Source organism: Anguilla rostrata, chromosome 13, assembly GCF_018555375.3.
Source record: "Anguilla rostrata isolate EN2019 chromosome 13, ASM1855537v3, whole genome shotgun sequence".
Classification (NCBI taxonomy): domain Eukaryota; kingdom Metazoa; phylum Chordata; class Actinopteri; order Anguilliformes; family Anguillidae; genus Anguilla; species Anguilla rostrata.
This window is the reverse complement of record NC_057945.1, coordinates 23869351-23895296: the sequence shown is the minus strand read 5'-3', so window position 1 is coordinate 23895296 and position 25946 is coordinate 23869351. Positions and strand designations below refer to the sequence as shown.

Here is a 25946-nt window from a genome sequence, read left to right as displayed (position 1 = left end):
ACAGTTGGTTTAAACTTGTGTCCCAAGTGCCAGGTGGGCATTTGGGTCATTTTGTAATATTATTCTGGTGCTAATAATAATGACTATAATAACAGTCATTATTATTATTATTATGACATTTGCAATACAAGAACTTATGTAAGAGATAAAGATTAAAGGAAGACCAATGAGGGCCAAACTTGCACTCATGTAAGGCGAAGTACATGACAGCCATTCCTGCTCGTCAAGACTAGGGTATCCGATTTCAGGCACAGGCGTCAGACAGGCGCATAACACAAACTCAAAGCCCCAATCGCCTACTCAAAAGCACGGGGAAACGAGCAAATAGTGGTGTGTTGACAAAAAACACCGAACGACTTTTTCCTAAAATAGAGGTGTGAGGAGAACCCTTGGAGTACCTACATTCGTCTAGCTTCTTACAGTGGGAGTTTTAGCTCGTGTTTCCATGTGCCACTCAAGCGTATATAGTTTACGGTTGCCGTTTTAAACCACGAAACAAAACAAAATCTAAGGAAAGCTGTGCAATACTCGGAAGATCAATTTACAGAACTAGCCAATGAGAAAACATCGGAATACAAACACCCGGAATTTTAATTTAGAAAAAAATAATATTAAAAAATTACCGTAAACACCCGTCGCGTTGTTCGCTATTTTATTACCTCCCATTGCCTGCACAAGGCTTAATCTGGAGTACTGATCAAAACAGTTTGCTATTCTTTCACTCCCCAATGTGAATTTGCAAATATGATGATGTCACCCAGTCGCCACTTTTTCTTCTAGCGATAGTTATGGCGGAGCTGAAGTTTTCCAACTTTCCTTGGTAAGTTTCCTCTTGCGGTGCAATTCATCTTGACTAATTTGAATGATTTTCCTTTTGTCTTAATCTTTAATCGAACGTAATATATTAATCAACATTTAAATCGCCTTAAATTTTGTATCTTACTTGCCTTTAATGTCAAACTTTGTTACGCAGCTAATGTATAGCTTTAAGTTTCGTAGCGGTAGAACTTCGTATCGGTCAGAAAATGGGCCATAATGCTGTCAGTATTGGAAGCAGTGCAACATTGTATCATCCGAAGGTCTTTGCGTTACAAAATAGCCTTCTGAGCATTCTAAACCGGAGTTTTTAAGGGCTTGGATTATTTTATCGAGAGACTGACGTAAATGCTTTCGTCCTTTTCTTTAGAGTTCCTTTTTAACAGGTTTTTGAAAGCAACGCTTGTTCTGCCCTATTGTTGGGAATGGCTACCTATTTTGTTAGCTCGTAACGTCCTAGCTAGCATTTGTTACAGTTAAGAAAGATGGTTACTTTAGCCTGTCGTCACCGTAATCCAAGCAAATACCGTATTATTATCATTTTATTATTTAAACGTCATCAAACTATATGCTATTAATACAAACGTCATGGAAAGATGACGGCCCTAAAGTTGTATCGATTACAACGGTGTGAACGGAAATACTCACGATATACATGCCTAATGGCATTTTTGTGATATTAATCTGCGGTTTTCAGTCTTGCACTAAACGTAATGGACCGTAATATATTCAGTCTCGTGCTAATTTGAATAGGCTGCGAGATATTCCAGCTAGACAATGTCCAGAATTTAGAGATTTACTTGCCTTCTTAGTTAAGAGTAGGCAAACGTTCCCCTGTAATGTTGCTGTAACGTTAACTAGATGTGTCTCGCACTCTAACGCAGAGTTAATTTTAACTGTCTTAAAAAAATGTAAGGAGCATTTCAGTAGTAATGAACTTGAATGGAAATAAAATTTGTAATGCAGACTATTGCTGCAAGAAACTATTGCTTTTCGTCAATTAGGTATATGTGCAGCAGATTTAGATTTGTAGTACAGTATGTTTTGGGACATTTTAAAAGCAATGACAGTGATTTGTAGTGTCCTATGCTAGTTTTAAAAGGTGCTTGTACCTAACACGAACGCCACTTTTTAATTGGATGCTTTTAATGTTCAGTGAGGGATGATTTGCCCTCTCATTGCCACAGTTGTTCAGAAATGTGTGTGTGTATGTATGTATATATGTATATATATATATATATGCTAGAAAGATAATGTTATATTTATTTTAAGAAATTTTAATCAGTCAGATCAGTTCTCAGACAACATATACTTGAATTTTATACGCTGTGAAAAATGATTCCATACAAAATCATTTGTCAAGAGGAAACATTTTTCTCAGTGCAGAAAATGTAATTATTAGTTGTCTGATAACCAATCAATTTGCTTTGTCTTTGAAACTTTTCCTGTAAATTATTACATTCCTATAACAAAGTCTGCAGTCCCAGAATTTAGAACGTGAGTACAAGTGAAACCACTATCAGGGTTTAGCTCTGTGTGAATGACTGCCGTTCCACAGTCATGGCCTTCCATGGACACTTGTGCATTCAGCTTGTTGACTATGGCCAGCAGGTTCATAATTCTGATGGTAACATGACACTCTCCTGTATCACAAATGCAGCGTAATTTGTAAGTCTTTTCTTCTGGAACTGAAGTAACAGATCTCAGATGTCAGTGTGCTCAGAAAGGTTTTATCAAGGAATGCTTCAGCACTGATTTGAATAAGCACTATTTGCAGAAACAACATCATGGTTTAGGACAGGGGTCATGTGCATGATATGTACTTACCCTACTGGCTGAATAGTGATACTGTGGTTACCTGAAGCTAATTTTTAAAGTAAGAAAGACCTCATTGTCTGATTTGAACATAAAAATAAGCACCTTGAGAAACATTAGAAGTAGGCCAACACACTCTGAGGTGTGTGTGTGTGTGTGTGTGTGTGTGTGTGTGTGTGTGCGCGCGCGCGCGTGTGCATGTGTGTGCGTGCACATTGAGTTGTGTTTGTGTTGAAAACAGTCAAATATCTGAGAACATAACAGGAAAGCCTTGGTGAAGGAGACATTATTTCTGAGGGGTCACTATTTGTAACCTTGCTTCTCAGAATTGAATCAGTTGCTATAGTAATGTTTAAGTAGTGTATTGCCACTTGTATGGCAAAATACAATTGCTTTGATAGACGTGCTATGCCTGAGCAACTACTGTGTCTATATTGTCAGTTTTAACACATCATTTTATGTACACAAGAACCACTTTGTAATGGATGCAATTCAAGTGACTAGACTGGAGTTTACCATTGTAACAGCTGTTAGGATGCTATCCTACTTTTTGCTTTTGTCAGTAAGTTACATGTAAGTTACATAATTACAGTTAAAATTAATATGTTTTCTACATTCAGCAGTAATTGTGATTTGGCTGCAGGTTTATGCAGACCATTGAGTATGTGTATGATTGTCATTTAATGTGTTCATGCATGATAAGCTCATAACAAAAACAGTAATGTTTCATGACGTCTTGTTCTTTTTGGCAGTGCAGAAGTTACCAAATTAATTTTAATGTAATGCTTTTCATAAGTGTTATCTTAACTGGCTGATTGCTGACGTGCCCCCTTCCCAGTCCTCAGAAAACAGGTTAAAATAGTCCGACAATCCCGTAAGGCCCTTTGCATGTGGTCTCCCCCCCACCCCTTAGTCTGAATACAACTGCCATTTAAACCAGATCCTTTTCTAAATCTGGTGTGGTAGCATTTAGATGTAATTGATAGCATTATAAGAGGTCTGCATTAAATCTTAAAGTAAAACCTCTTTCTTCTCTAAATTGGGCACATTTACATGTGTGGGATGTCTTGTGTATCGGGGGCACGAGCCAGAATTCTTCCCGTGACTTCTCAGAGCCTGACTCACAGTGCATTAGCTCATTCCAGAGTTTACCCAGACTGTTTTCATTGGGGTTCATAAAGCACTTCCCTGGCCCTCAAACATGACCAAAGGCAGGCGTCTTCACTCGCTTGAAATTTAACTTAAGGTACAGTCTCCCTTCTGTGCCAAAAAGGGGTGCATTTTATTGTTGATTTGCTAGTCGTTAATGTTTGTGACTTGTTTGTAATCTAGATCTAATCCTTGTTTTTGTTCAGTTAGGCTCAGTTGTAAACGTGGACTGATCAAATGCAAAGTGCTCCAAAGTGGCCTTCAGTCTCTCAGTGCCAAGCTGTTCATTCAACCATTAGCAAGCACAAACAACAACTGGGGGAGCATTTGGCCCCCTGTCTGCTTTGCATGCAGTTTGAGATTCTTAAACACTGTGACAGTTGCTGTGCTGGTTTGCATCCTGCAAAGTTTGATTGTGTGTTGAAGCCAGGACTATGAAATGCATGTATGTTGCAGGAGTCCTGTGCTGCTGCCAAGCTGTGAAAGTTCAACAAAATGTCATGCAATCTTTTTTTCTATTAGCTTCACAACCTTGTGTAAGAATTGGTAAAAGGTGCTTGTAACCTGTGCAAAAAGCTACACAAAAAAACAACAATGAACAATAATTAAAAGCAAGAATTTATTTTTATTATGGGCTCATTATCTTTTCTTCACAAACGCAGGTTGTCGTTGAGCAATCACTCAAACTAACACACCAAACTGAGTTGGAAGAGAATCTGTAGTGTATGCACTTTTAATGAAATTTATTGATTTATTATATTGCCTTGAAACCATCAGAGTTTAATTCCTGTTTAAATTACAGAGATGAATTTCTCTGTATGTGTTACAAATCATTAACTGTAAATGATTTAAAGTCTCTAGAATAGCACTGTCCTAATTCCGTTGCTCCCCCTTTGCATACCAAATCTAACAATATAAACAATATAAAATAAAGGAACACTGTCTGTGCGCGCAGTGTTTTTAGCTTCTTTCCTGATCAGATCAGAGTTGTGGTCTTCACTTCGGGCTCTATTTGTCTGGGATGAACATCCTGCGAGTGGGCAGTCAACAGAATGTAGCCAGGTCTAAACACAGCACACTGAAAGTGTTGTACTTCCCAACACTGACTGCATGTATCAACGAGAAGTGTGGCATCGAGTGTGGGAACAATTATGTAAAACGCCCAAGTGACTAAGTGGCAAGTGAGCTAGTTTGTTCTGCCACAGGACATTTGATGCATATGCAGCTGTGGGTGAGAGTTGACACAATCCCTATACGTAAACAAATTGCACAGCAATTTTGAATATTGTTTTCTGAAAGCTTGCAGTCTACCTTAGAGGCACTTTTTATAATAATAACAACAACAGAAGTCATCAACATTGTCATGAAAATATTAATGTTATGACCAATAATTATGGATTGCTGTTCATCCAGTCCACTACACAGAGTGAATATCAGATGACATTGGCATTTTAATTTTAAGGTTGGCCTTTCTACAGTGGGCCCTATGCAGCATCTCGTCATACTTCCATTGTTGTTGTTGGTAGATGATAGAAATGTTGCAGTGCTTGTATACAGTGTGCTGTCCTATTGTGTTTGGGTTGCGGATCATGTTCTTTATTTAGCTTGGCACTGTTGTTGACCTTCTGCCTTGTGAGCCTCTGAGTGCCCCACCTGCTTCGCCTGGCGTAACCTCCTCAGTGAAAGTGTCCCCAGTTGGTTGTCTGGAGGAATGTGATGGTAGGCTGAATTTATGCTGAGGCCCATCGGAGCTTGGTCTCGCTGAATATGTCCCCTGGAGATGGCATGCTAAGGCATTTGGCAGTTGATCTGAAGTGAATTGAGAGGCATGTTTAATGACGTACAGTATCAGCTGTGAATGCTGAGAACAATCAGCGAGTTCAAATTAACACCAGGAACTTAACACCAGTAACACTGGTTTACTACTTCATAAATTGCTAAAGATTATGGCAATTAAATGCTTATAAGAAAGGGAAAGTTTAAATCCAGGGATTATTAAAGGTGAAGTATTTTCTACTGTAATCATATTTTTGGATATTTGTTTCAGTACTCAGCTCCCTAGTATTTTGCCTTGACAATGCAATTGCAAGACTGAGTAGACAATGCCTGATTGTTCCTTATCATCAAAAGGATATGGGTATTGTGCTTTGAGATGGAATTCAAGTTTGCAGGGAACCAACTTTTTCTTTAACGCGGTGCAATTATGTTTTTCTCCTGAAGAAAACATTTGCGCGCCTGGTGCGTCATCTGGACTTCATGTGAAGCTTCAAAAGTTCAGATGTGAGTGACTCGTATGTGAATCACAGACAAGCTTTTGAGCAGACTGCCCCTCGTGCACCATTGCCCTGGCCTGCCCTTTAACTGAAACCTCAGGCCACAGTGATGTGTGGGGTACTGGCTGCTCTGAGCTACTCCTGTGTGGTTAGTAAACTGTTGGAATGATTGCCAAGCTGACATAGCTATGACAAGTGCACAGACCAGCTGAACAGGTTCCTGCCCTTAAAGCCAAGCGCAGTGCCTCTTCCCTGATATCCACTGCAGCTGGTTTACACTCAGAGGTGCAGAAACAAAAATGAGCCCTTTTCTGTGAGTGAGTGAGTGTGTGCGTGTGTGTGGGCACTCCTTCGTGATGTCTTTTTGCTTGTCGCTTGTGCTGTTAGAGGCTTAGCAAGCATGCTATAGTGAAAATATCTGTGTATGTTTGCTATTGTAAAAAGGTGAGTGTGACATGCATTGTAACCAGAAATGCCACATTGTCTTTGACCTTGAGCAGGCACTTGCAGTTAGCTGTAGACACTTCCTTAAGCTGTTAAATAAGAAATGTTTTTTGAAAATTATTTTGCCGCTGCTTCACTTTTGATGAAAATTTACGACCTCAGTGGCCTGTAAGTTGTGCTACTCTCACCAAATGACCTTTTTATTGTTACCTTAAAAATGTAAGGATCCAAGTTTCACGAAGATTCTTTTACATGTAATTTACAGGCAGAGGGCAAAAGAGCCATTTTACTGTTACATAATATTGTTATACAATATTTAAAACTAGCTATGATTTTTAAGGCTGACTAGAGGAGACAATGCAGAGTGCAATATGACTGTGATTGCAGATCAGGTTTTAACAGCTCGAGTCAGAAATGTTTGTCAGCTGAAGCTGAAGAGGTCCTAAATTGGACTAGAGCACTATCGATGCAGTGCATATTTTTTTCGAATGACAGATTTATTGAACCAGCTCGTTTTATAACTGATGCAATGCCTATTAATGCCAGTGCCACAAAATGGTGAGTGCTCCTTGAGAAATTACACTGATGCCTTCCACTTGAATTGTTTTGAACTGTGTCTAGACAAGCTGACAAGTAACATGCACTCACTTGTAGAACTGCTCAAGAGTGAGGGATCTTAGATTTGAAACGAAAAAATCGGTTAACCTGACAAAACATTACAAAATACGGACACCTGGAGAATATTTTGGTCCCTACTCCCTATATAGTTTTATAAAGATTTAAATGCTATATAGTTTTCAAGTAAATAATATAAATCAGAAAGCATTTGTATATTTAACCCAATAAGTTATTTATCTATTTATTACTTTTGAGCTCACAAAATGTAGATGGATTTTGCTGGATATAGTTTTGTAATTCTTTTAAATAAATGTTTTTTTATAATTGCATTTATAATGGACTTTGAAGGTAAGCTGGCATTGGTCTGTTTTAGAATTGAACTTGCAGTGACACATTCATACACCCTTTTTACCTTTATAATGACAATACGCAACAGCCATAAAGTGGCTTTGTGTTCATGCAGTGGAAACTCCCTAATTGATTAACAGATGTCCTGACCAGAAAACCACATATGTAAATAAAACTGAAAGCAATGGATAGAAAGACAACAAAAATGTCAATATTATCGTGCACAAGTTTTGTTTGTTGCCTTCATTGCAGGTTAAAAGGAATAATTGAAGTCTGTTTCGTGCTGTTTTATGCCAGAGTGTTGCTCTCTGTGAATATTTAAACGGCTCATAATGTCCCTGTGAGGCCTTTTTTTCCACAGCCGTTAACTGCACTGGATTCAGCCAGAGCAGCAGGGACCTCCAGCTCTGTTTATATTCCACTGTAAAAATCAAACAGACCTTCCCTTACCATCTGACCCCTGCGGAGCAAAGTGTCAGCTATAGGCATGTTAATGATGTAGCCAGCTTCTTCCATGGGCCAGCAAGTCCGCAGGGCTTGCTCAGCCATTTTATTAATTTATTTATTTATCTCTCCATTTTCACACTTCACGCTTCAGGCTCTCCCCAACACACAGACGCTGGTGGTGGGAGTTGGGAGGCTGGGTGGGTGTTGGGGGCAGGTGATCATGCACATGTATACACACAGACGCTGGTGGTGGGAGTTGGGAGGCTGGGTGGGTGTTGGGGGCAGGTGATCATGCACATGTATACACACAGACGCTGGTGGTGGGAGTTGGGAGGCTGGGTGGGAGTTGGGAGGCTGGGTGGGTGTTGGGGGCAGGTGATCATGCACATGTATACACACAGACGCTGGTGGTGGGAGTTGGGAGGCTGGTGGGTGTTGGGGCAGGTGATCATGCACATGTATACACACAGACGCTGGTGGTGGAGTAATGAGAGCCAGCTCCTGGGGCGCAGTCGCAGGGCTGCCAGCCAAAGTTGTTTCACCTTCAGCTTCAGCTTCCAACACACAGACGCTGGTGGTGGGAGTTGGGAGGCTGGGTGGGTGTTGGGGGCAGGTGATCATGCACATGTATGAGGAGCTGTGTGTTAGGGCTGATTCAACACCTCTGGGTGTTGGAGGAGGGCTTGGGGGCGGCCCTGGCCTTCCGTCTTACAAGCAGTTTCCCCGGAGGAGACTGCGAGGAGCTGGGGGTTCACGGGAGGGTCACCTCCCAGTTAATAAACCACAGGGCCGTGCGCTGTGGGGTGTGGGGCGGGGGGCTGGGGGTTAGACGGGCCTGGCTCTCGGCCAGCCGCCACATGCCCCACTCCTGAGCTCCAGATACAAAGCATCATCTGTTAGGGGTGCAGGTCTGCCATTCCGGCTCAGCGTGGACTAACCCCCCTCCGTCTTTCTCTCACTTCGTTTTCTCTCCCCCTCTCCTGTCTGTCGCTCTTCTGCTCTTATCCCTCTCTCTTTCTCTCTGTGGGGCGGCGGTGCGTTTGTATTGCCGTTCTCGTGAGATGGAAAGGACGGCTTCACGTGCCGGTTTTATCTCCTGGAACAATTGGGACCTAGGGTGGAATTTCCTGTCGTCAGAAACGCTGCCGAATCGGAAAAGGTTTTCAGTGACGGGACCGAAACCCCGTGATTGGTTTCGGAGAGTGCTTTGGTATCTGTGACTGAGGCACACGCGGCCAGCGGCTTGTAGCGGGCGACCCGGTCGGGGCGCGGGGTGTGGAGCTGGGGCCGGCTGGGGGGTGGGGGGGTGGGGGGCTGATGGGATGAGACGGGGACCGTGAGACAGCAGCACGCCCCTCGCCCCCCTCTCTGTGGACTCCGGAGTCCAGGGCAGAGGAGCAGAGGGAGCCCCCTCACAGCTGTAATAACACTGGGCGGCACGCACCGCTGATCTGGCCTGGGCCGGCTCTCGCCCTGCGTGCCGCACGCTAAACTCTGCCGCGCAGCAGCCGGGCGGTCTGTGGCTGCCGTCTGAAGGGTCCTCTCAGATCACAGCGCGTGTGATGTGCCTGGCAGTCTGAGCCGTGTGGGAGAGAACACAAGCTCGTAAAAAAACCTGCTACAAACTGTTTAAGCTCATTTAGTTACAGCCCAGTAAAAGCAGCCGCTTAATGTCAATATTGTTCATGCAGTATTTCTGCAACTTCAGTTCTATTCTGCTTCTTTTTTTTTTTTTTTGCTGGTCCTCAGACTGCACGTACAATAGCTGAGTCATTCTATCCACCATCTTATCAGCTGTGCGGGCACATCTTGCAATTCACTGTCTGTCACTTTCACCTGAAGAATTTGATCCATCACTGGCTTTCAAACATTGTGATAACTGTACATTGCATACCTTTATTTTCACAAGGAAACTAACAGGTGTTGTACAATAAAAGGTGTGCTGTTACTTCTGTGTTGAACTAGTCATACAGTGTAAGAATTTAAATATTAATAAGGAATCACATTTTTTGTTGGGAAATTTATGAAAGTAACAATAAAAGCATAATGGCAGGGAAATCACTGGCATAAACTCAAACTTGCTTTCTTTTTTAAACTAGATTATTAAGGCCAGCTGCTTATTCCAATGGAGCACATCCAAGGGGCCTGGAAGACCCTCAGTAATGGGTTTGGACTTAAGGACTCTGTATTTGAGGACCCATGCATGTCCCCTACTATCAACCAAGGCTTCGCCTACCAACGCCGCTCATCGGACGACAGCAAGATTGCAGACTCCCCCAAGACGAGCAGCACCATCCGAGTCTACCTGCCCAACAAGCAGCGCACAGTGGTGAGGGACCGGAACTGCAGCCTGTGGGGGCCCGTCACTGGCAACACAGAGTGCAGTATCACACACTCACAGGATTCATGTTTCATGTGTCACAGAGTGTTAGATTTTAGATGAGCATGTAGTAGTTTAAATGATAACCCCCCACATACACTATGCAGAGATCGCCTGGTGTAGTCTTAAAATGTTCTGCCGATTTCCACCCCCTTTCTGCCTTTTCAAATTTTGCACTTGGGATGCCATTGGATATGCAGTGTGCTTAAAAAAATGATACAACTATCACTTAATGAATAGCAATGTTTGCCCCAGAAACTGCTTTAGGGTAGGTGCTGGCCCGGGGAGAGGGGGAGGTACAGGGGGAACCTGTAAAAAGGAAGTGCTTTTCGTATGGGGGAGAAACTGCACTGCTGTTACCTTTTTTATTTCAAGCTTGTTATTTACAAGCGTAATACAGCCAGTTCCCCAAAAACTATGCTTTTCGCAGCATATTCTTAAACTGCTTTCAACCCATTGGATTCTGACACCTACCACCTAGTATTTTATTTGTTTATTATTAATATTACCCAATCACATCTATTCAGATTTCAGAGAAAATTATTGGTCCAAATGCATGTCTATCATGTTTTATCAACCTTACTGAGTTAGCTGCTGATTTACGCTGTTAGAGGCAATGCCATGCATGGTTTGACGCCGCATATGTTTCTAATTCCCATTAAATTAGAAGTTTCCCCTCCTCAAATGATTATAATTATTTCCTTATTAATTTAACTGATGTGGTCTTCTTCAATATTAATTATTCATGATAAGACAGCAGTTGAAAATATTTAGGTGGGTATAATTGTGTCATCTTTAAGATATTCCTTCCTTAACATCCTGATGGCGCCTGTGTGATAGTATGCTGCAGGGACCACATGCGCTGCTGTTCGATTCTGGCTTCTAATGCTGTGATTAGGCTAATAATTGGTAGTGTATTGAAAAGACAGTGGGTTGGTGTTCGTGAATTTCATCGTTTGACTTTTTAAAAATACGAAGCAAGTTTCTGTGTTTTTCCCTCAATGTTAAAGGAGGCATATCGCCTGTCCTATAAAGTGCTGGGGTAACCATGGATAGTCTACAAAATGCATGTTTTCCCGAAGATACATTCATGCATGAAAGACTAGACATCTGTTTACTTATCTGTTGACCGTTCAAATATCTTTGCAGCTAGGCTCCATTTTGTCCCAAAATGTGCGTCCGAGGTAGACGCCTTTGCAATGCGTGTGTTACCAGAGTCAGTTATCTCCAGTGAGAATGGCCGTGCTCTGCCTTACTTGTCTGATGTCTGTGTTTGAAGTTGAGTGCCGTAAGGAGTGCAGGATCGTGTGTGGTAATGAAACGGGAGCGAGTCGAGCGTTTCCTGTGCAGTGAATGAGTCCGCTGGCGTGTTGCAGGTGAACGTGCGTCCTGGTATGACCCTGCACAACTGCCTCATCAAAGCCCTCAAGGTGAGGGGGCTGCAGCCAGAGTGCTGTGCTGTCTTCAGACTGCACCCGGGACAGAAAAAGTAAGAATCCTCTCACACACAACTCTCTGCCACCCCCCCCCCCCCCAACCTTTTTTAGTAGTAGGCTTCAAGCTCAGAGACTGGTGTAATTGGATAAATCCTCCGTGATTTGCGCCAATGTGTGAAAGTTTCTTGAGAAGGCGTTTTGTTGTTGTTGGACACTAAGCCACAGGTTTATTTTGTTTTGTCTCACTCCTTCCTCTCGCCTTGTCCTTTTTTTTTCCCCACAGTAAAAAATCCCGTATGGATTGGAGCACAGATTCTACCTCACTCATTGGGGAGGACCTGCTTGTAGAAGTTTTAGACCACGTACCATTGACTACGCACAATTTTGTAAGTTCCTGAAAACTGTAGTGTCGCCTTCATAATTAAGTGTTTACTTCATAGATAAACCCACAGTGAAGTGCTTCTTAGCAAAGTTCACAGTAAAGCCTATAGTGCCTATATGTAGGTAAGTGTTAATTTCATATTGGACCTCATAGTGTCTAATTCGAATTTTCACCTCATAGCCAAGTTCATATGCTCTGTTTCGTGATGTTCACTTAATAGCAAAGCCCATAGTATCTCTCTCGTAAAATAATTGTTCACTTCATAGTGAAGCCAATAATGCCTCCTGTAGTAGTGTTCAGTTCAGTTCAAAGCCCATAATGTTTTCTTAATAGAGGAGTGTGCAACATTAAGACTGATCTCTTTTCAATTTACGTGCAGGTTCGGAAGACGTTTCTGAAGTTGGCTTTTTGCGATATATGTCAGAAGTTTCTCTTGAATGGTTTCCGTTGCCAAACATGTGGCTACAAATTCCATGAGCATTGCAGCACCAAAGTCCCCACAATGTGTGTGGACTGGAGCAACATCAGACAGCTCCTGTGAGTTTCCTGACGAGAACCCAAGCGAAGCTTGGAAAAAACTGTGTCAGAGCGCAAAGTGCTAATCCTGCAGACGATGACACGTATACTTCTTTCTTTTTCTTTGTCACTGTTTTTGCTTTCATGTACAGTAAGCGTTCTGTATGATTTTATGGTGGGGGTACCATTAAAAGGAGAGTTTTTCAATTGCAAATATCTAAAATTTGAATCAGGCTCAGTTGTAAAGGCAATGTCAATGGAGTCTTTTCAGCAAATGTAAAAAAGATACAAATTGCCCAATTTTAAATTGCTTTTTGATTAGCTCAAGGGCCATTTCTCCCCAAATTAATGGATTTGATAACATAATACATTTGGAAATGGCATGTCTATTTCACCTTGCCTTCATTGGTTTGACTGTACGCAGCTAACACTGCCATTTTAAAAGGATTTTGCATACCCACCTTCAACCGTATTTGTGCTCAGTACTTTGTAGATGGTTATCAATGAGAATAAGACCACAGTACAAAGGGCTCAATTTGATGTCTTTGTAATTCATTCTATACATTGTGCTCTACGTGAGATATAACCAGCTTCATATGTATGGAAATTCATTCAGTTATTTGGCCATTTTATGCTTTGTTAAAACCCATGCGGTTTCTTTGATCAAGTATACATTTCCTTTCATATACAATGAATTGTTCAACATTTGTATTGAGTGGAGCAGCATAGAAACTCTTTAATATTGTATGAATTATATTTATATTTTAATATGTTTAATGGAACCATTGTGTTCATGCAATTTTTGGACTTTTTTGATATTTTAAGAATTGACTAATAATATTGTTGACTAATTATAATAATGGTAATCATAGTATGTTTTTGTGAACAACAGTCATACTGTAAGGTCACTGAGTTCTTAATGGAGCTTGTACTTTGCTTTTTTGTCTGCAGGCTGTTACCCACTCTGGGTGAAAGCGGGGGTCCATCTCTCCCTCCACTGACCTCTCGGCGCATGCGTGACTCTCTGTCCCGTTTCCCTGTCAGGTGAGCCCCTGCCCCGCCCGTTTGCTGCTGATTCGTCATCGGCTGTAAGTGGGCCAGCGCTGCTTCTGCCTGCTTCTGTCTGGGCTGAGCCCTCTCGGGCGTGCTGAGAGGCAAGAGCCCTTTGTTTTGAGCGACCGAGCTCTCGATTGCAGGGAGAAGCACAAAATGGACGCCAGAAAGCTTGTTGTGGATAGTGTTGCTCACACTCTTAGTAAAAGGCTGTGCTCATGACCATGGGAACTTCATTAGGAGTAGTGAATTTGGCAGGGCATTCAGGACTGAGAGTGGAGCAGTGCAGTCTGGAAGAGCGGGCTGGTAGCAGCACAGCTGAGAGTGGAGCAGTGCAGTCTGGGAGACCGGGCTGGTAGCAACACAGCTGAGAGTGGAGCAGTGCAGTCTGGGAGAGCGGGCTGGTAGCAACACAGCTGAGAGTGGAGCAGTGCAGTCTGGGAGAGCGGGCTGGTAGCAGCACAGCTGAGAGTGGAGCAGTGCAGTCTGGGAGATCGGGCTGGTAGCAACACAGCTGAGAGTGGAGCAGTGCAGTCTGGGAGAGCGGGCTGGTAGCAGCACAGCTGAGAGTGGAGCAGTGCAGTCTGGGAGAGCGGGCTGGTTGTAGCCCTGCTCAGCAGCACAGCTGAGAGAGGCAGCAGGCACGTGAGCTGAGCCAGTGTGAGGAAAGCCTGCGGGGAGACCGAATGTTACTCTGAGTATAAGAGCAGCTGTAATAACCATGGGAGTGGGAATGCGCTGCACGTGCAGGCCAGGCCAAGTGGGAACTGCAAGCTCAGGCCCCTTGTTGTGTAATTACGGGGTGTGGGCCTGGGCAAGCTTTCAACTTGCTGAGCTCCTGCTACCAAAGGAATGGGGTGGGGGGTGAGGGAGAGACTCTGCAGGCTGAAGCAAAAATGGTCTAAGAGCTGGAGCTGGCCAGGCCTGTAAAGTTTCCACCAGTTTCTCAGATGGAGAAATCAGACAGATGAGTTCTCTTCTTGCAGTGTGACGGACGGAAGAGGAAGCGATTCTGTTTGCAGGCACCGGTAGTCATGGTGCAGTACCTCAGTGCATGGAAGCAGTCTTGCCGTTAGGTGTTATGAGATACCACAACATGAATGCTTGCGTAGTTATTGTTGTTTTACTATGGAGTGCTGCTTTCTCATAGCGAAACAGCAGACTTGCGGCTTGATATAAACGGCGTTAAATGACTGCGTTGAGAGAACGCTGTGCGCTTCCCCTTTTGGAGCTGTGGTGTAGCAGGTCAGCAGATGGTCATGGCAGTGGCGTGGTCTGTCACAAGTGCCTCTCACAATCCGCTGGCTGGAGCGAGGAGTAGTATTTCTCAAGGGTGTGTCCCGGCAACCATAAACGGCACAGGCCAAACAGAAAAAGAGAAGCTGGGGTTTGCTGCGTACTGCCGAGGGCCCCCACCAGCGAGACTTCAGCCAGTGAGTGTGAGATGGCCTAATTACAGTAATTGCAACCCGTAATCATGAGGCGCAGCCTCGGCTAATTATAACAAATAGGGCTTTTCTGCTTCTCTCATCTTTCAGGTTCAGTTCGGCTGTGTGAGGCCCTCAAATCTTTCAGACGTCTGCTGTGAAAGTGTCTGCAGTCACTTTTTTTTATGCTAGTAGCTGGGACAATATCCAAAATGTAATTTGGTTAAGATGCATACGGAATTGTCCCAGGTGAAGGTTTTTATGTAGCCTCTACTTTTTAATAATTTGTGTTCAATATTTTTTTTTAATGACTTTCCAGCTCCCAGCACAGACATTCTACCCCTCATGCCTTCAATTACACGGCACCCTACCCACCCACAGGGGGCGCACTGTCTCACAGGCAGCGGTCGACATCCACGCCAAATGTCCACATGGTCAGCACCACCATGCCTGTTGACAACAACATTATAGAGGTAATGGACACCGGGGGGTTCCTTCTCCTCTTTGGTGTTTCCCTGAGCTCAGCCCCAATCTGCCTCACCATGGAGAGGACAATGTTACCTTTACACCAGAGTCCCTGGGGGGTTTCTGTTGACTGTTTCTTTTCTTCCTGCTTTCTTAATTTCTTTATTAGATCTACGGCATTGTACCACTCATTAATATGATTTAGATTTTGTTCTCCTTTATGTCTCGCCCTCACCCCCCTGCATCCCAATCCTAATTTTCCTCTGCACTTGTACTTTTTTGGGGGTTTGGAGAGCTACCTGGGTGTAAAGTCATGTTAAATCAAAATAACATTGACTGAAAAACAGGAAATTGTTCTCAAATATCTCTTCTGGAATATAATCATTAAAATGCTGTCCTTCATATGGAACGCCCAGGTAGTGCCCTGTTTTTCCTTTGTTTCCCCTCTCCTTCACTCTGTCCCTTTTCCTCCTCTCTTCACTGTCCTGCTGTGTCATGGCGTCTCGGGGGAGTAGCTAGATTGCCTGAATGCTTCTCCTAGCTCCTGGTGCCGTCGGTTCGGCCTGAAGAGAAGAGTAGGTATTGTTCGCTTCTCCAGCGCTTTAGTAGAAGCCACCCCAGGTCGTCCTGAAAAGGTTAGGAGGGAGCACCTCCAGCCCCTGTCCTGCCCTATAACAGGAACATGAGTCGCTTCTCAAACTGTCCCTGTTTAGCTGGCACTTGGCAAGAAGATCTTTGCCATTTTCTGCTTTCATAGGTTTAATGGCAGGTTATGCAGTGTTTTAAAACCTTCAAAGCTCATAGGGGCTTTTAGATCCACTCTAACCCTTGTACATTTTGCCATTCACATTGAATTATGACATTTTGCTAATATGTGACACATGTCGATGTTTGTTATTTTCAATTAAAGGCAAAATGCATTGTGGTTACAATTTTGGCTTTGCTTTGCAAAACGTAATTGCATTTCTTTAAACTAAGGTTACTTTGTTCATAGACTGATTTGCCCTATTAGTACAAATAAGTGTTTTGTGAATGTGGATTCAGTATATTTTTGTTACCTGATTACCTTTTCTTTTTTCCATTGCTAGGATGCCCTAAGATATCATGATTCAGGTAAGGAATATATTTTCTACTTCCCTTAAAATCTATTAATTTATTTCGAAGTAAATGTTCCCAAAGTCAATTTTAACAGTTTTTGTAGATATAATGTGTGTTTTAGCTTGTTTCAATCACAGTTCTTTCACCAATGGGAAAATAGACAAATCGTACAGACTAATATATTCTTATAATATCACTGGGGTGCCCAACAAGGGCCGATTTGTTTGAAGATTCTGTGCCAACTTCTGGTCTTAATAATTTAATTAGCTCAATAATATGTTTATCTGACAGTTGTAAGCACCAGCCACAGACTGCAAGTGTATCCTTAAGATATTAATGTGCTGAACTACAGGAGTGAACCAGTGTAGTTTGAGCTGTCAGAAAACTAACACTAAGGTAATTGGCTGGAACAGAAAGCACCCAAGCCCAGGTTTGTGCACCCCTGTAATATCAGGAAAAACAGACAATCAGATATTTTATTCCCTCCATTTGCTTTTTCTCTCACCCTCCCAACCTCAGGGAGCCCCCCAAATCAGAGCCCCACAGGCTGGTCTCAGTCCAAAACCCCAGCACCCACTCACAGAGAGAGGGCCCCTTCTTCCAACACACAGGAGAAGAACAGAATTGTAAGTATTGCCATTAAAGTGGCTGCAACCTAAAAGCTCGCTATCAGCAGGCACCATCGCTGCAGAATAATCACACTGCGTGGCACCTGTGGGTATTTCTGCCTCTGTGAGCACACGCAGAGCTGCTCCGCGTAGAGCTGCTCCGCGTAGAGCTGCTCGCGTAGAGCGCTCCGCGTAGAGCTGCTCTGCGTAGAGCTGTGGCTCATGTCCAATGTCGTCTTGCAGCGGCCGAGGGACAAGAGAGACTCCAGCTACTACTGGGAGATCGAAGCCAGCGAGGTGATGCTGCTCTCTCGCATTGGCTCCGGCTCCTTCGGGACTGTGTACAAAGGGAAATGGCACGGTAAGCCTCCCGGTGCTGCGGTGGGAATACTCCGCCCTCAGTGAAACCGATACGGGAGGACGCTGGGCGACTCCTCTGGTGTTTCAGACATAACGTCTGTTTACCAGCCTCAGGGTTAGAGGACCGGGATTTCAGATGGGGTTGTAAAGTGGTTTCCAAACTTTTCCTGTCTCATGGCCATGGATTCATGTTTGTCACGTCATTCTACCATGGTACCTAATACAAGATTAGCCTATTTACTGCAATATGTATATGTATTTTTGTAATTTCGATTAGTACAGTATTACCAAGGATTTGTGAAATATGGAAACAAATGATTTTCCATTTCAGAAGGATTCCTAGTCCCTGCAGTGGTTCTAAACATGGAGATTTGCTCTTTCAGGTGATGTAGCTGTGAAGATATTAAAGGTCACTGATCCTACGCCAGAGCAGTTCCAGGCCTTTCGCAATGAGGTGGCTGTCCTTAGGTGAGGCACGGCTTGAAGGGCAAGGGCCCAATGCACTCTTAAATAGATGGCTGGATAAGTACGTTTCTGATCCAGGTTTTCAAAAAAACCAACATAACAAACACAGCAGCGCAACATGAAAAGGGGTAAAAACGGAACAGTACATTATCTAAGGTGTGCAGCACCAGTGTCCACTGTTCCTCCATCTGCCTTTTATCAGTACACAGTCACAGGCTTTTTTATGAGCCGTGAACAGGACTGTGGAATCTCTGTATCCATTACCGAGTCCTTTGTAATGAAAATGCCACTTTTAATACTTCACCAATCTCTGGGAAATGGGCTCTCTCTTGGTCATTTCATTATATTCATGGTATCTCCCTGCACTGCATGTACACAGTCCTAAATTACACACTCGTAATCGGCCATTGGAAATGACAGTATGCAATGGATGCAGGTTCTCGTCTGCTTGTTGTTTAGGACCTGCACTCTAATTTGGGTTATAACTCGTCTCTTGTTTCCTGGTGGCAGGAAAACCCGGCACGTCAACATCCTGTTGTTCATGGGCTACATGACCAAGGGCAACCTGGCCATCGTCACTCAGTGGTGTGAGGGCAGCAGCCTCTACAAACACCTTCACGTCCAGGAGACCAACCTGCAGATGTTCCAGCTCATCGACATCGCCAGGCAGACGGCTCAGGGCATGGAGTGAGTCAGCAAAGCCGGGGTCAGCCCTGGCACAGCATCCAATTGAGCAACACTGAGGCAGTCAATCACCAGTTACTGTGGACATTTTTATTAATGCTAAAGAGGATCTCCATTGATCGCCCAGTTATAGGCATGCATTAAAGGCCTCATCCTGACTCAAGGAACTTAAGTGCTTTCTGCACATAGTGCAGCTATGCAGGACCTCTGCACATCTAAGATTTCTGTATCCTTACACGAGATACACAGTCTCTCCAAAATGGGTGGTTCACGCTGAGTTTGTCTGAATATAATATAGGTGAGCAGTGCTGCTGTAATCTGCTGTAATCTGCACTGAACTAGCAGAGCACACTGCTGCTGGTTTATCTGGATCTGTCACCTGGGAAGCCCTGATAGTTTTGATTTTCCATCAGATTGAAAAGAATAACCGGTATTACGAAATGTCGCAGACAGCAGCCATTTCTGTCATGCAGTCCTGTCACTCCTCAGGGATGCTGCTCCTGCTGCTCTCCTCCTCACACTAGCAGCTCCCCGGGCGGTCATCTGTCCATCTGTCCATCTGTTCATCTGTTTGTGGTGTTTGCATGGCATTGCGCTAAAACTTTTCCCTCTCGTTTCTCGAGATGTAGATTGGTGCCATATTGCTTCCTTTCCCTTCTGTTCTCTCTTATGTAGTGTCTTTGTTTTGCGTTCAGCCCTTACACATTTTGCCGTAGGTGTCCAGGACTGTGGGACACACAAGGCTTTGGTTTGACTGACCAGGTCTTTGTGGCCGACTGTGTAGTCAGCTGATTAACATACAGTATGTAAAGAAGTGAATGGTCCTTTGACATTCTGGTATTATGGGGTGGCAGTCTATTTTGAGTGATTCTACCCCTCAGGCTTTTTACAGGCCTATTGCTTCAGGTGTTTGTGATAATACCCTTACACTGCACTTACATAAAATATCCTTCAGCCACAGAATCACAACAGAGCAAGGGCTTGCCAAATACCCCTTAATATTAGTCGTTGTATATGTGAGGTGATGATAATAATAATAATAATTATAATTATAAGCTACTCCCATTGCACTGAACTCTTGGTTTGCTAAAAAATGTAATTATATTTAGTCCTCTGAGTTTAGTAAAATATGAATGTTTCACTTTGCAAAATGAATACAATCTGCATGAAAATGCAAAGAGACTACATTTAGTGTCTACATTTGGAAATTTGCATTGAACATATGAAAGATGTATGATTTTGTTTTTGATCTTTCCCTTTAAGTTACTTGCATGCAAAGAACATCATCCACCGGGACATGAAATCAAACAGTATCCTTTTTATGACGCTGTAAGTCTGTAAATATGACATTGCATGCGTGTTCAATACAGCATTGTGTGTGATTTAGCTTGTGACTTAAATTACTAAGACTTCAGTGAGGTGCTGTTGAAAGAACTACACTTTCTCTATAAAATAGAGTTCTATAACATCCCAGAGTGAAGCAATGTAGTTCTGTTAGAAGACCATTCGTGTACAGGAAACGCTGTGCACTGGGTTATCTTGTTGGTCGTTGCGAACTACCAGGCTTTGTTTCCCTTTGACGTGAGTGCAGACATCTTCCTGCATGAAGGTCTGACGGTAAAGATAGGGGACTTTGGCCTGGCCACAGTGAAAGCACGTTGGAGTGGCTCACATCAGGTGGAGCAGCCCTCTGGATCCATACTCTGGATGGTGAGTATGGGGGCCATGTGGGAAGGCTACCAGCTGCCTTTTAATGTTATATCACCTTCAGCTTTTACACACTATCTGTGAGAGCCATCATTTTTGACTGCCAATGCTAGAAAGAATGGGGGGGGGGGGGTCACTGTGATGTTTTGAATTTTTCACATTAACCATTATCTCTGGAATGTTCTCCTAAGATGTGGACATCTGATCTTCTAAAATACGTGCCTGTGTATTTTTGGCAGCGCTATTTCGGTTCAGTGCTGCTGACAGTTCGGCCGTGACGTAAGAATAGCTCTAACAAATGTTTACGCTTTAGAGTAGAGGTGCAAGCTTGTTTCTTCTGGTCCAAATTAGATTTCTGCTCTTAAAATAAAACAAAATGTATTTTCTGCTCAGCATCATGTAACTCAAACTGGCAAGCATGTTCTTACCACATGCCAATTATAGTGTTTATTAATGTGTCATCTGTCATCTGTCTTAAGCTGACATTGCAACAGAAGCCATATGACTTCAGATAAAACAAAAATACAGAAAGAATCTAGACCATCTACATATGCTGCATTTACTATTTTAGGTGCATAAACCCAAGCTGGGATATCTCAAAAACAGCACAGCCTCGAGCTTAGACTATGTGGTATTATGAAACACATTTGTTTTCACTGTACTATGTTTGCACAAGAAGCAAATCTAATTGTGGAAAGCTCTCGTTGATTTGGACGATATGCCCAAAAATATGCAGTCTCATGGGAGAATAGAGTAAGAAATAGTATATGCTTTGTGAAATCTTGCTCGGGTCTTTTCATTTCTGCCATTGCATTTTCTGGAGTTTGTAAAACCAGTTTTTCTTTCACAAGAGAACCTAAGGGACGATTTTCATCTTTGATCTCAAAGCTCTCAAAAACTGTTCCAGTGATTGTTTGGCAGCAACCTGTTACCTCTGAAAGGTGGTGACTGGTTTTTATCAAAAATCACCAATCACTCCTTTTGCGGAGTGGAACAAATTCTTACTGAGTAACCAAGGAGAACCCCCCCCCCCAACCCCAGCCTCAAGAACACACAAATATTCTATGGATTCTTAATGTAAAGCCTGTGCAAAACATGTGATGTAGGGCAACTGCCCATGGAATTATAAAGTAGCCAATTGAAGATGAGATCAGTGTAGTGTACAGTGTAAAGGACTGTTTTAATTGTTTAGACTTGGCTCATGAGGTTGTGAGTAGATGGTTGAAACTCTAGAGCAGATCATTGGTCCTGGGACGACCTTATGGCAAATTGAGTGCTCTTATCCTCTGTTACAATAGTTTCACAATGTCACCAGACTAAGATTGTCAAGTACATGAAATGGTGCAGATTTATACTGTTTATTTTGGCATGAATCTAAGCAGTGCTGTGCATGTTTTTATTAAGTAAAGTGTCTCACAGATATTAAACTTGGTACAAGACATGAAGCTCCATAACAATGGCAGTTAAACCATTACAGTACGTTAGAAATTAGGTTTTTGTTACTTTTCAGCTGGGGAACAGGGAGGAGTGGCAACTGGAAATGTCAAGAGATAAAATAACACAAAATGTCTGTAATCTTGAGGTTGGAATAGATCCTGGAATTTTAGGCTTTGGTGAGATCACTGAGACAGTCGAAAAGGGGTGGGGTTTATATCATATGAGTGAGTGGACGTGTCCCAGGGTCCTGTGCTTCTTCCCCTTCAGGCCCCAGAAGTTATCCGCATGCAGGACAACAACCCGTACAGCTTCCAGTCAGACGTGTACTCCTACGGCATCGTGCTCTACGAGCTTATGACAGGGGAGCTTCCCTACTCAATGATCGCCAACCGCGACCAGGTAAGAGCATCAGCTGCGCAAAAAACTTTATTAAAACGACAGCATCTTTGATTCTGCTTTACAAAAGCCGTCTGAAAACCGCTTCATGAGCTTCCGGGGATGCTAATGTGTGGAGCTGAAGTGTGACACGCTATGTGCTGAATTTGTCACCTCATTCCATTGATTCTTTTTTTATTCTAACACACCCTTTCCTCTATATTATAGGAAAGTGAAGAAAAAAAATTGTCATTACTAAAAATATACTGCTCTGAAAAGGTAGTGTTTCAGTGTTGCATATGTAAGCTCTGTGTTGATAAGGACCCGGATATGTGGGTGTGTTCAAAGAGGCAAAAGCCAGCTGAACATTGCGGAACGTCAAGGGTCAAAACTACTGTAGTCATGGAGGGCCGCAGTATCTGCTGGCATTTGTGGTTTCCTTTCAATCAGCGGCCATTTAAGGCCTTGAGAACAAGGCGTGTGGACACTCGCCAATCAATGACTTAAATTAATCACTCGTGCTTAAACTCATGTACCAAAAACCATCAGACACTGTGGGCCTCCAGGACTGGAGTTTGACAACCCTGCAGTACCTTATACAGAAGCCGTACGGTTGGGGAACGATTTTCTCAAATGCAGTTCCTGCTCAGCCAGAGCATGTTGTAGGATGATTAAATGGCTTTTCTTTCCTGGAGTAATTCAGAATTGAAGAACTGGAAGCGTGTTTTGGTTCTCCTGACAGAGAGGAACAGTGTGTAGAGCCTCTGTATCCTCTGTCCTGATTTTGTGTGCATTGCGGGTGATTGCGGTGAGCGGCTCCGTCCGGAGAGCTCCTGGGACTCTGGGTAATCTGCCTGGCACCGTCTCCCTGGAGCCGCCACCGCGGCGCTAAATTTAGGCCTGGGAGCCCAAACCCCTGTTTGTCTCCCATGACCGCAGGATGAGGCTGGCCGGGCCCGGAGCCCTGTTTGTTTGTGGCGCTGGCACCGATGCGCACTCTGTGCACATTCTTTCAGTAAACCCCTGGCTCCCAGCCCGCACCCGCTGCTGCCACCGTCGGCCTTGGCGGTGGAACTGCGCCAGTGCGCAGCTCACTCTCTTTCCCTCGCTCGCTCTCTTTCCCTCGCTCTCTCCAGCTCTCGCTCTCTTTGCCTCGCTCGCTCCTGCCCTCGCGCTCTCCAGGAAAGGGCCTCTTTGCCTGCAAGGCTTCTCCTCCTGCAGGGGAGGTGAACCGCTCTCCTGTTCCACAGCGCTCTGCTCTGCGCCCCCTCACGGGTCCTGACCCCCGCCCTCTGTCCTCCCCCTCAGATCATCTTCATGGTCGGCCGGGGGTATCTGTCTCCGGATCTGAGCAAGCTGTACAAGAGCTGCCCCAAAGCCATGAAGAGGCTGGTTGCTGACTGCATCAAGAAGTCCAAAGATGAGAGGCCTCTGTTTCCTCAGGTAAATCACGAAGCATTTCCGCTAAACAAGCGATCATTCGTAGTGGACTGTAACGATGTTACATAACGATTATGGCTTATAATGCATTCTGATATGAGAACTACATGGAACACCACCACAAAGCATACAAATATATGGAAATAATTTCACGTATACAGTCCTTACATCCTACTACAACAATTAATGTTCTCATTAAACGTAAGTATGTGCTTTTATGCATGTGTAAGGCTGTACGTCGGGTAGAGTATGTATACGCAGAGAATTCCACAGAATTGATGGGTACTGTTGATATCATGACAAAATGTATACATGCGCAGAAAAAGGATAGTACCAATCAGTTCCTGCGATTCCTGGCAGTTACCGCTGTAACTCCCCCATAGGAAGTAATAGCAGTACTAAACAGGAGGCAGTAACGCGTTGCTTAGCTCCTCAGGCTTTGGTGGCGGTTGTGACTCACTGGCGCGTGTCCTCTCTGCGTCCTAGATCCTGTCGTCCATAGAGCTGCTGCAGCACTCGCTCCCCAAAATCAACCGCAGCGCCTCCGAGCCGTCCCTGCACCGGGCCTCGCAGACCGAGGACATCAACTCCTGCACTTTGACCTCCATGAAGCTGCCTGTATTCTAGCAACCCCCCCACCCCCCACCCCCCTTTTACCCCCTGCCTCCCTTACCGAGCCAAGCCAAATTTTCCCTGAGAGGAGGAAAAAAACAATGCTTGACAAACAAAAGAACAGTGCAATTCAGAAAACGTGCGTTCGTATGTAACCAAACCCACGGCCAGCAGAGCTGCACCAATGAGGAGGAACCTGGAGGCGCGGCTGGCTGCCTTTATAGCGCTCCGGCCTCCCGACGCCCTGCATACTAATCTAGAGGAAAGGAAACTTCATAAACTACACACCAGTGCCAGTGCTACCACAATTTTCAGTTGCACAGTGAAGATTTCTTTTCTTTTTTTTGCTTTGTCAAGGAATGGACTGTAAATCATTTCAAAACCTCTGAGATCTGCTACTTCCTCCGCCTTGTGGGTTTTTAAAAACGAGGCTGTTCTCTGCAGCCTTGTTCGTTTCAGCGACACATCCATAATGTGCGTTTCAGTGTCACCACGTATTTAGATTTTTGCCATATTTTAATTGGAGTTGTATTGATTTTAAAACTATATGCAAACCATTACTGAATTGGTGAAATGGAAGTCATTTCAGAAAGGTAGATGGTTTCATATTTTAGAGGCACAGCAATGGACATTTGCATTAATGCGAGTGTAGATATAATTGAGAATACATTATGTCCTCAGTACACATTGTTATGACAAAATGGTTTCATCTCCCCTTTCCCATCCAGAATATTGGTCCATGGTTTGCTTTTTAGGGTTGTTGTAAAGTGATTATCCAGCTGTCTTTCTAGGGTTGTACTACCAGGAGAGTGTGTGAGTGCACAGCTCTCTTTAGTCTTTCAATGATTTGGGATTTTCATTTGTTTTTGGTCTTCTACTGCTTGTTACAGAGGATAAACATATTGTACACCTGATGAAGATTTTGTTTATCCATTGCATTTTAATAAATTTAAGTTAAATACATTGTTTGAATGCATTAATTGGGGGGGGGGGGGGGTTGCAAAGGGTTTTGGTTTAAGGTGAGCGAGTGTCAACAAGATTTTTTATATTTTACAAGCTGAAATACTCATGAATTTAACACACAAAATGACATTTCATTTTTCAAGTATGCACAAATCAATTTCATCTCATCTGGTCTGCATTGCATATTTGAGGAAAAGCTAAAGCTGTTTTAAAAAACGGTGCTATATTGAATATCCAGTATTGCATTGAAATAGTGCTGTATTGAATATCAATACATATGAATAAGTATTGAATATCCAGTATTGTATTGAAATGGTGCTGTATTGAATGTCCAGTGTTGTATTGAAATGGGGCTATATTGAATGTCCAGTATTGTATTGAAATGGGGCTGTATTGATTAACCTGCATTGTATTGAATGTCCAGTTGTAGAGCACCGTTGCTACAGCTGCTGATAGTGAGTGTGTGCAGGGTGACACCTTAAAAGACTGCTGCAAAATTTGAGTGACTGTACCATTCAAGGTGAACCATAGCAAAGCATTTAGCAACCTCAACACAACCATGTCAGAAAAGGAGCAACCTAAGGCAGGCATTAGATCACTCACCACCCCCCCCCCCCTTTATTCACAA

At 43.6% G+C, this 25946-nt stretch overlaps 1 protein-coding gene across 3 annotated transcripts; it reads left to right on the top strand.

The window, feature by feature from the left end:
- The first annotated feature begins 242 nt into the window (after window positions 1-242).
- Window positions 243-25318, top strand: raf1b (Raf-1 proto-oncogene, serine/threonine kinase b). 3 transcript variants are annotated; one of them, XM_064305851.1, is made up of 18 exons: window positions 243-820; window positions 10010-10239; window positions 11667-11779; window positions 12010-12112; window positions 12488-12645; window positions 13576-13668; window positions 15424-15577; window positions 16085-16144; window positions 16658-16682; window positions 17187-17293; window positions 17519-17636; window positions 18019-18103; window positions 18611-18787; window positions 20048-20094; window positions 20376-20494; window positions 22196-22327; window positions 23612-23746; window positions 24230-25318. In XM_064305851.1, exons 2-18 carry the CDS (start codon window positions 10036-10038, stop codon window positions 24368-24370), a joined length of 1971 nt encoding a protein of 656 aa, XP_064161921.1. In that variant the 5' UTR covers window positions 243-820; window positions 10010-10035; the 3' UTR covers window positions 24371-25318. The 3 variants fall into 3 exon arrangements, with proteins under 3 accessions (XP_064161921.1, XP_064161919.1, XP_064161920.1); XM_064305849.1 differs by lacking the exon at window positions 16085-16144 and having other exon boundaries at window positions 246-820; XM_064305850.1 differs by lacking the exons at window positions 243-820; window positions 16085-16144 and adding an exon at window positions 1018-1160.
- The last annotated feature ends 628 nt before the right edge of the window (window positions 25319-25946 follow it).

Excerpts from the sequence above, each read along its gene's own strand:
- raf1b (XM_064305851.1), top strand. The coding sequence starts at position 10,036 with ATGGAGCACATCCAAGGGGCCTGGAAGACCCTCAGTAATGGGTTTGGA. Across the intron at positions 12,646-13,575 it reads AGCAACATCAGACAGCTCCT|GCTGTTACCCACTCTGGGTG; the intron begins GTGAGTTTCCTG and ends TTTTGTCTGCAG. Across the intron at positions 15,578-16,084 it reads TTGACAACAACATTATAGAG|CTAGATTGCCTGAATGCTTC; the intron begins GTAATGGACACC and ends TCGGGGGAGTAG.